Source organism: Pollicipes pollicipes, unplaced genomic scaffold, assembly GCF_011947565.3.
Source record: "Pollicipes pollicipes isolate AB1234 unplaced genomic scaffold, Ppol_2.1 Scaffold_5724;HRSCAF=6776_pilon_pilon_pilon, whole genome shotgun sequence".
In the NCBI taxonomy this organism is placed as follows: Eukaryota; Metazoa; Arthropoda; class Thecostraca; order Pollicipedomorpha; family Pollicipedidae; genus Pollicipes; species Pollicipes pollicipes.
Window position 1 is genome coordinate 39,724,169 of NW_023596746.1, and position 10,447 is coordinate 39,734,615.

The window sequence follows — 10,447 nt, forward strand, 5'->3', positions numbered from 1 at the left end:
GACCTCCACGTGCGCACACTTTAGGTGCCTTTCTTGATTCGCAAGGTGTACTTTGAGGAAGAAAGACACTAGGCTTAACATTCAGTCAACCATATATTCCAACTTCAAGCGATTCACTCACTGGTCAGCATATCCACACCATGTTATTATCGTCCTTGCACGACCAACATCCGTAGGCAACACTTATCGCATAGGCACTATTCGTATAAAATTAGTAATGCCTACATCTAACAGTTCCCAAAGTCGCATGGGACACATTTCACACCGACAACCACCCCAGTAGATGGCCCGCGTTGCACCAGTGTTGGTAGCACCGTTCATCACATGGCTCTATGGGCGTCACGTCACGTCACGTCACGTCACGTCACGTCACGTCACGCCGCCGCGAGCAGACCGGGATTGGGGCGGCCGTCGCGTCTCGGACGGGTTCACAGCTTGTATCTGCGCTCTCCGTCGCTCCCGGCGCACGCGGTCGGCCGGCCGCGGCCCGCGCCGCTGCAGTCCCTGACTAGAAAGCGCGCCACGCCGCGCCGCGGCCTCTCCATGGCACAGTCCGGGCGCGGGCCCGGCGCGGCGGCCGGCGGCGCCGCGTGCTGCGAGATCAGGCAGGAGGCGGCCCTTCAGAGCGAGGGCACCACTGTCGCGCCGCACGTCGCTACACGCCCTCCGGTCGTCGTCGCTTGAAGAACCCGGCCTGGCCGCAACAGAAATGGGTTAGGACGCGTGGCAGGCGCACCGGAGGGATGGTGCTGCACTCGCTGTCACGCTAGTGATGCAAGCTTCAGCGAGACACGCTACAATACTGAATTGTGATGTAAGATGGCATGGTTTCGTCAAAAGTGCATTCACCGTCCAGCTTTTCTGTCACCCATCACCACACACCTCCCAGCTCCAGCGGGCATTTCGCACGGTTTCTACAAGGGCTTCGCGACATAAGTTGGGTGGCTGAACAAGGAAAAATGACAAAACCGACCCGCACAATGCGCTAAAACAGAGATGTTTGCAAATTTGGCTAACTTTTCGAAATGCCCCTCCCCCCTCGCTTAACAGAACAGGGAACTTTATACCCTGGTTTCCACCACCCCGGATCTAAACTATCCCCGTCACCCACGCTGCTGACGAACTTCTCCTTTCCTGACACCCCACCACCGCCGTCCGCCGGCCACTGACCTTATAGAGGCCGAAGGTGATGGCGGCGAGCAGCAGAAGGGCGCCGAGTACGGCCACCACGATCACCCAGACGGGGAACGGCTGCAGCGAGGAGGGAAGCAGCACCGTGTGCACCTGGTGCAGGTCGGGCCTGTCGTCGGCCGGCTGCAGTTGGTATGGCACGGCGCCCACGTCCGCTAGGCCCACCGTCGAGATCACCAACCTGTTGCGCGGGCCCACGTACGGCTCTGCCGGCAGGTCAGCGGCCGTCACGGGCTGGTCTGTGCGAGCCCCGGCAAGGTTCGAGGAGCGGGTCACATGGTGGGTGTTACTGGGGAAGAGTTCAAGGATTCCCCAGATCACCGATGTATGGCACGGCATCTGGACATGGGCTATTCTTTCGCAAAATAAGTCGCAGAGCTGATCAGGAAAAGTGGTTATACCTACCCCTCAATGAGCAAAAACCATGTTTTTTTCTCTGGATTTGAAGAGCGTCCTCCTCAAACTTCAGGAGGTGAAGCCAGCCACCCCTCCCTCCCCCCCCCCCGCCTCTACAACTGAATTAGGAGACAACGCCCCTGCATCTGGATTAGGTGAGGAAAAGTAAACTAGCTTTGTGACCGCACTCCGGTCTAGGGGCGTGCTGTTATGACTGCTGCGGCGTTTCGGGCAGATGATGAGTCAGCGAGGCACCGTATACCGGACGCGAGGCAGCCGCAAGCCAGAACAGGCTATACTGTCACGCTACTCATTCCTCAGCGTCATCCTCAATGATCCACGCTCATCCTCAATGTCACGTAAGATGAATTGCCTATTCATAAATCCAGAAATCGGTCGGTTTCCACGGGAGCAGCATGCGACAGGCATCCCTCCCCTCCACATGGGTTCATCCAAGTCGCCGCCGCGCGTGCGGCGCTCCGCTCACCGAGCTCGTGGATCTTAACCCGCATGGAGAGCGTCACCACCAGGCTCGTCTGCCGCCGGGGGAAGGCCACCGTCGGGCACTCGAGCCGCACGCACGAGACGAACGGCTGCGTGCAGTTGAGCACGGTGGTGACGTTGCCCTCGTAGTGGTACTCGGTGTCGGCCAGCAGGTGGCGCTGCTCGTCCGTCAGCTGGTAGCGCCGCCGCCAGGTGCGCGGAGCCTCCACGTAGCTGCTGCCGTCCTGCGGCCGGAGGGCCGGTCAGACGCGCGTTCTCGATGGAGCGGTCATGCCAGTGGTGTCTGTATGTGATGGACCCGGGCATGTTCACACATACTAACTCAGGTTAAAACAGACACGTACTGAATGCAGGCCGTCACGACGCACTGCAATGGACGCCAGCCGACACGTGACTGCGACTCAGTCAGCACCGCTCGAAAGGCCAGGTGACACGTGACCGCGACTCAGTCAGCACCGCTCGAAAGGCCAGGTGGCGTCATTTGGAGGCACTGTACCAGGTCCATGCGTCTTGCAATCTCCTAGGACAACAAAACCTTACCGGGGCAGGCATGGTGAGACGCCTGAGCTGAATGACCCCTAACACGAGTAAAAGCACTCCAGTCATCCTATTGACACGAGCCCCCTTCCTACGGAGGCGCGCAAGCCTTCTCCCACACCACCCCGCACTGCGTCGGCTCCCCGTCGTCGCGCTTACCGACGCCAGGTAGTAGCCGGTCTCGATGCTGCACGCCAGCTGGCGGCCGTCCAGCGTCGCCTTGGGCCGGTACAGGTCGAGGAAGCGGAGCTGCGAGCCGTCCGCTGTCGTCACGTTCACCGGCACCAGGAAGCTGACGTTGACGGCGTCCACCGGCGACGGCAGGTAGCGGATCACCTGGTACCGGTGGCTGATGATGACGTAGTTGGGGTCGTTGCGCTCCGACTCGTCGCGGTCCTCTTTTTTGTCGTAGTAGAGCGGCGGCTCCTCCATCGGCTGACTGTTGGTGGGGAGGGACAGGGTGAGCGCTCACATCGTAGACGATGAGTAGCTGTTCGTCCTGGTCAGCGTGTGACAGGATTCGGACAACAATTCAGAGGTGAAAACAGCTCCCAGAGAGCTGGTTTCACGTCGATGTGAGACGCTGGGATTGGCGGGACGGAGAAATTCAAGATGTCCATCAGAGCTGCGGCAGACAACTACCAGTCTCCCCTGACTGGACTAGACGGACTCGGTCAAGCCACACTGAGCCCTGTCTTGCCTCAGTCAGCCTTGTCTCACATACTGATAACATAGCAAACCCGATGATCCGCACCAGCGGGAACGTATAACCACATCGAAAGGTGCGGGCTGCTACAGTTTCGTCTTAGCCAGCAATTTCCATGCATTGCCATACGCTCAATGTTGATCTTGCATGACACACACGGGCCACGAAAAGCACGCAGACGCGTCGACCCGCTTCCTCCCCCTGACCCCACGCCTTCACGCGGGACAATGCCCAGGCGCCTGTGGTCGGTCCGCGACCGCAACCCACCCCGTGACGGCGATGTCGGCCTCGGTGCGCAGGCCGAGCGTGAAGTTGAACACGTTGTCGTCAGGCGCGACCTCCTCGCCGGACGAGCTGGCGTTGAGGCCGACGGTGACGCTCTCAGTGCCCGGCGCCAGCTCGTCCACGTCCAGCGACAGCCGCAGCCGGCCGTCGGCGCCCGCCGGGAACGGGTGCGGCCGCACGTGGCACGTCAGCAGCACGTGGTCAGCCTTCTCGCGCTCCGAGCAGAGCTGCGGCACGCGCACCAGCCGGATGGGCCGCGGCAGCGTCACCTGCAAGGGCGCGCCCGGGCTGAGCAAGGGGAGGGGTGCTGCACGGGAGACAGCACCGAACAGCTCGTTAAGCTCGTTAATGAACCACTATTAACTATGTAGCGCTGCAAGGCTTCAGAAAAAGTCTCTCTGGGACATGATATCGAGAGTCCACTTCCCATCAGCTTCGTCCCTGCTACTTGCTTTGGCGCAACGGAAGAAAATGCAACAATGATGAATGGGCCGACACTTGGCAACGCACATACAATACCGACATCTGACACGATCCTCCACAAGATGGTCTCACACGCGTGTCCAGAGCTGAGATGGCCCACCGCCCCACTCGCCATACGGACCTGCACACTGGGCAGCGAGGCCGGCTCGCCGACGTTCGTCACGTCCACGTCCAGGTCGATGGTGGGCGTGGCGCCGATGACGAACCGACCGTCCTTCAGGCCGGGCACCGATGCGCTGACGGACAGGTCCGACTGGCAGACGGCGTCGGCGCCGCAGCCGATCGAGAAGGGCACGCTGGCGGTCACCTGGGTCTGGCCGGCGGCGCGCGCGTTCACCACGGGGCAGGTGGCGCAGAACTCGGTCAGGTCCCCGTCCAGGAACGGCGAGACTGGGACAGAGGCGGCTCGGTTTGCGGGCGGGCGGCAGGCAGGCAAAAATTCCAAGATGAAGAACGTGCTGGCAGTACAGGGAGCTAGAAGCGAGAATCTATGAAGAACGGGTGAGGAAACTTTCTAGGAAAAGCCACTTTTTACGTTTTTTTTGGCATTAGCCTTTGCTGTAAACAAAAATACGTTTTAGGGGTAGAGTCTCAGGTAGAGAGCACACTCCTATGTTCCAACGGACCGACAACCTGCTGCCCCAGCTCTCCGTGCCGTGGTCGGTCTCCTGGCCAACACTAACTGGGTGTGCACCCCGACCCCGGCCGGCGGGGTCAACTCACGCTGTCGGCGGCCGCGCCGCTCGGCCCGCTTCGACACGTCTGTGGTGATGAAAACGGGTTGCGTCGGGTGGGTGTGGCCGGCCACGGCGCTGTCGTCCGACGACAGGTTGTAGCTCATGCTCAGCTGGATCGGCTGGGTGTAGTCGTGGATCTCCGACTGCAAAGGTCACAACAGTCGTTCGATTCGGTGGTTTCGATGCATGCGCAAGTCGGAGCATTTTTACCATGGCGAACCCGGGACAAGTAAAGACGGGTTACTGCAGGAACAAAAAAACTTGATCTCTAGAGCATCATCACATCATCATCAAAAGCATTCCTCGAGCCTCGCGCAGACACCTCGCGGCCAACGAAATCGCCGCATCCACAACTGCAAGTGGGTGCGGTGAGTCGTCATGGCGCGTGGGTGCCTGGATAAATAAAAACATAAATAGTATATCGCACGCTTACTAGAAACAACGCCAAAGCGTGTAACTGCTCTAGCAGATATGCATATCGGCTGCATCCTTACACACAGGCAATGAACGGCACACCACAGCACTTCGGCGAGCACTTTCATCTTGAACATTGCACGCGTGCTCTGCGGTGCATGACCATTAGCAATTCGTATTGCATTTGTTGCTGTCTGCCCAAGGCGCCTCTTCAAGCAGGGGTCGGTCACCCGTGCGGGGTTTGCAAAGGCGCAGCACACGGGGCAGCACGGTCTGATACGTATCTTTCCCCGGGCTGAACGTAACTCCCAGAGCATGACGCAGCTTAATGAAATTCCGCCGCCGTAAAGAACAGACACACCTTAACAACGGTAATAACCGGCATTTGTGTCCCGACTCGAAGACTAACGGCGCATTTTAATTGCAGGTTGATGAAGAGTCCCGCTCGTGCGTATCAGTTATTCGTCAGTCGCTGGCCAAATGGCTTGCCTTTATCAGTACGGTGAAGTCGTCGCAGCTGTAGCCGTCGTAGGTCAACGAGCGTGTGTAGGTGAAGTTATCGCGTGACCCGCCCGACAGGTCGAAGGCGCACACTACGTGCAGCGACTCGATCTTCATCTGAACCTGGGCGGCTGCAATCAGGAAGTCGTCAGATTGCTTCTTAATGTAACGAGACACCGCAGCATGATTAGACATCGTCCTTGTGCTACGAATAGAATTGCAGACAGATCGCATACGCATTGGAGAGCGGACCTAGACCATCCATCCAGTTCGTAGGACGGGCGAATTTACAGCAGCACGACAACCCATTTGCTCCAAGTAAAACCATAAACAGAGCGCTGACGCGGGAGAGTGCGACCATCCATCAAGGACTTCGATGAGTGTCAGAACGTGTTAGAAGCGCCCCCCCCCCCCCTTCTGCACACAGTGGCAGCACCAGCAGAAGGCTAGCAGGCCATCGCGTCACTCACTGATGCGGTCGGGCAGGTAGCGGCCGAAGTACTTGAGACAGGCGCGGACCTGGAACTGTTTGTCGGTGGGCTGCAGCTTGTCGGTGCTGGGCCGGAGGTCAGCGTGGAAGCGCAACACCGGCTGCGCGCGCAGCAGCACCGCCTCGCCGCTCAGGTACGAGCCGACCGCCACGTCTGGCGATGACCGGGGGCCGGCGGTCAGCGGCAGTTTAACGGCTCGGAGCCGCCGCTCGGGGTCACTGAACGCGAGCTCGACTCCCTGACCCCACCAGGTCGGCCAGAGAAGCCTGTCCCAGCCTGCGCTGGTAGTGCGGCTTTAGCGCATTCCTCGCAATACAAGTCCGGTCGCATTATCAAGGGAGTCAGCACGCACGCGCTTGGGAGGTAACTGCAGGCGTCCCGTGTGGTCGCGTGACGACAGACACGTAGGAATGAAAGATAGAATGAAATATATGTCGATGATGTATTAGACGAATGGACATGTTCATGCAATCTCTTGTGCAACGATTAGGAGAAGCATATTAATCATGGGGACTGATTCTCTCTTATGCATTCATTTACTCATTCTCACCACAAATGCTTTGCGCGCATTGTCTCCCGCGTAACTAGGTGGCGCCAGACTAACCTGAGTATCTGTTGTCATCCACGTCCAGTCCGTGAGAGATGCTGACGCCAAAGCCTCGGAGCGCGCCGCTCAGCTCTGAGGCCACGATCTTCTGGCTGTAGGTGGGGCTGAGTCCGCTGGCGCCGCCCAGGTAGATGTAGATGGCGCCACGCTGATCCTCCTCATACGGCGCGCCGATCGCGAGGTCTGTAGGCGGAGGCTAGGTCAAGGAACCGGCAGAACCGAGGTCGCGGGGCCGTCAAGCAAGCCACTGGCACACAAGGCTAGGTCAAGGAACCGGCAGGACCGAGGTCGCAGGGCCGTCAAGCAAGCCACTGACACACAAGGCTAGGTCAAGGAATCGGCAGGACCGAGGTCGCGGGGCCGTCAAGCAAGCCACTGGCACACAAGGCTAGGTCAAGGAACCGGCAGGACCGAGGGTCGCAGGGCCGTCAAGCAAGCCACTGACACACAAGGCTAGGTCAAGGAACCGGCAGGACCGAGGTCGCGGGGCCCGTCAAGCAAGCCACTGGCACACAAGGCTAGGTCAAGGAACCGGCAGGACCGAGGTCGCGGGGCCGTCAAGCAAGCCACTGGCACACAAGGCTAGGTCAAGGAACCGGCAGGACCGAGGTCGCAGGGCCGTCAAGCAAGCCACTGGCACACAAGGCTAGGTCAAGGAACCGGCAGGACCGAGGTCGCGGGGCCGTCAAGCAAGCCACTGGCACACAAGGCTAGGTCAAGGAATCGGCAGGACCGAGGTCGCAGGGCCGTCAAGCAAGCCACTGGCACACAAGGCTAGGTCAAGGAACCGGCAGGACCGAGGTCGCGGGGCCGTCAAGCAAGCCACTGGCACACAAGGCTAGGTCAAGGAATCGGCAGGACCGAGGTCGCAGGGCAGTCAAGCAAGCCACTGGCACACAAGGCTAGGTCAAGGAACCGGCAGGACCGAGGTCGCAGGGCAGTCAAACAAGCCACTGGCACACAAGGCTAGGTCAAGGAATCGGCAGGACCGAGGTCGCAGGGCAGTCAAGCAAGCCACTGGCACACAAGGCTAGGTCAAGGAATCGACAGGACCGAGGTCGCAGGGCAGTCAAGCAAGTCACTGGCACACAACCAATTATTTGTTTGTGGACCAGCTTAACTTCAGAGGTCGCTAATAACACTACGATTCGGTGGAGAAGCGACCAAAGTTTTCCGCAATGTGGAAACGAAGTCATATCTTTCAGTCCCGAAACCGGTGCCTTAGCCCCAGGCACAAGTGCGACCGAACAAAGGCAGTAGCGCCGGCAAGCGGGCAGACAAGGACGGCGAGTAGCGAGTAGGCTCTGTGTAGCCTTGCTGCAAGCTGCTGAGCGGAATTGTTTTAAATTGTCATGTGTTGTGGGCACTGAGCAGTCGCTTCAGTGGCAATACTGAGAATTTCCACAATAACTGATGTCCTTGTGCAGCGGTACACGCTAAATGCGGGATGTCCATGGTGTATGGTAAGCTTGAGAGATGATAATGAGGCTAATAAAAGCTGCACCGATGGGCACTCTTAACAAAGGATCGACCTTAATGCTACTGCAATTTAGCCACATCATTATGTGACGTGCCCAGAAATCACCATACGTCATGTTCAAATGAACAAATAAACGCCGACATGTGTGCATGAACACTGATGTCCACCATTTGCACCCGGGTGTCTGCGTCGCGCACTGGCCCAGATATGCGTTCTCCGTCCACACTGCACCAAACGATCTCAAACATCCCGAACCAGACAGCGCCTCGCCTGCTCACCGTTGTAGCCGTCCAGGTCGAGGTCACCGACGCTGGCCAGCGCCGAGCCGAACCGGCCGCGGCTGGCCCGGTCTCCGGTCAGCACGAGCGGCTGCTCGCCGACCCGGCCGCGGCCCAGGTTCGGGTACACGCAGACGCGGCCCTCCTCGAGGCCGGCCGGTGCGGCGCCGCGCGTCCCGGCGCTCGTGGAGTGCAACGGCGCGCCCACCAGCAGCTCCGGCCGCCCGTCGCCGGACACGTCCAGGCCGAGCACGGCGCCGCCGAAGTATTCTCCCACCTGGTCGCCCGTCCGCTCCAGCACGATGCTGATGCCCTCCAGGTCGTTCAGCGGGAAGTCGAAGACGAAGACCTGGCGGAGCGGGCGGAGGTCGGGGGAGGGGGTCACGTGGGTGGCTTGCTCATATGCGCCTCGTAAATTTCCGTGCTGTTCCGATGGTATGGCAAGGAGTGACGCAAAGCACGCACTCGTCAACCCTTTGCCGAATATTCCGCCGCAGAGCGAAGCCTGAGTGTGCCGAGAACATGTCAAAATAACACGAAGCGGAGAATGAGTGGCATCAGAGTGCAGGAAGCTCAGCACGTAGGTGTTTGCCAGATGTTAGTTTCCCTATTATGTTTTCTGGGGATCACTTGGTTAAAACTTTAATTCATTTGGCGCAATAGCTACAGATGTTGTGATAAAATCGATCACAAAACATCATCATATGGAGAAATGTACTGTGGCTGGTAAGATGGCGTACAAAGATGGGCTAAGGCTTACGCAGGCCAAGAACACGTGGAGCTACGACGGAAGATATGCACACCGGTGCCGTAGAGCTACGAAGGTAGATATGCACACCGGTGCAGCGTACCGTCAACGTCGTACCTTTCCTTTGCCGTAGGCGGGCGCGTGGCGCTCCAGCGACGTAATACGTCTGCCCGTCCCCGAGAAACTCACCAGAGCTCACCGAGTACCCTGTCGAGGACGCCAGCCGATGGTCAAGGGCTCAGCGCATGGTGCAAGTACAAGCTATGACCGGCTCATGCTACGCTAGAGCATGATGCACTGTAAATGGACGCATGTACAATACGGTAGGCAGCTAGGTATATGTACTCGTCTTGTATTGCCAGGGAACGGACGGCAGCATGGGAAGACTAGGTCTGAACGACCAGCGGTGCTCGCGGATCTCACCGAAGTAGTCGTTCTCGTTGACGGTGTTGATATGGTAGGGGTTGGGCACGTGGAACTCGCTGAGCTCGAGTGAGGGGTCGAGCTGCCGGCGCCGACGCCGGCGCCGCTGCTGATCGGGGCCGAAGTCGGCGTCGATGACTCCCGACACGCGGACCACTGAACCCTTCCAGTTGTAGATGCCGGGGGCGCCGATCAGCATCTCGGAGCCGTTCTGTAACGGCACCGGGCGCTCCGTGAGCACGAGCCGCCCCGCGTGCCACCGCGGGCTGGCTGACGGCGGATGCCGTGGTCAGCTGGCGGCTGGCTGACCAGGCAAAGGCACTGCCTGAGCGAGTGGAATCAGGCAGTGGATCCCATTGCCCGGCGGCCGCGCGAGGGGAGAAACAGGATTGCTGTAATGAGAGCCTTGTGTGCTTTGTGGTTGTAATGAACGTTGTGTGGTTGTGGTCGAGTACTGAATATCGGCGCGTGGCTTTCAATCTCGTCGATCTCAACTGAGGTCGTCTGCGGGAGTCGGGAGCCTGGTTGTATGGCCTGAGATATGGCAGCAACCAATAAAGGAAGAGTCTTAACAGAAGACTGCAACAATCGTGGTCATGTTAAGTGTTTGTGTTCTGTGGGGCCACGATGCGCCCAAATAAACGGATGGTGCGTGACCCTGGCCAT

At 59.0% G+C, this 10,447-nt stretch overlaps 1 protein-coding gene across 1 annotated transcript; it reads right to left on the reverse strand.

Annotated features, from left to right (window-relative positions):
- Positions 1 to 74: 74 nt before the first annotated feature.
- LOC119103035 (integrin alpha-PS3) lies at positions 75 to 10,447 on the reverse strand. Its single transcript, XM_037226487.1, has 15 exons — positions 10,439 to 10,447; positions 9,782 to 9,992; positions 9,476 to 9,565; positions 8,811 to 8,959; positions 8,611 to 8,755; positions 6,850 to 7,035; positions 6,225 to 6,398; positions 5,743 to 5,885; positions 4,826 to 4,982; positions 4,224 to 4,492; positions 3,602 to 3,888; positions 2,788 to 3,067; positions 2,075 to 2,315; positions 1,171 to 1,397; positions 75 to 694 (listed from the first exon to the last, which is right to left on the reverse strand). The coding sequence occupies exons 1-15, from the start codon at positions 10,445 to 10,447 to the stop codon at positions 656 to 658; spliced, it is 2,607 nt and encodes an 868-aa protein (XP_037082382.1). The 3' UTR covers positions 75 to 655.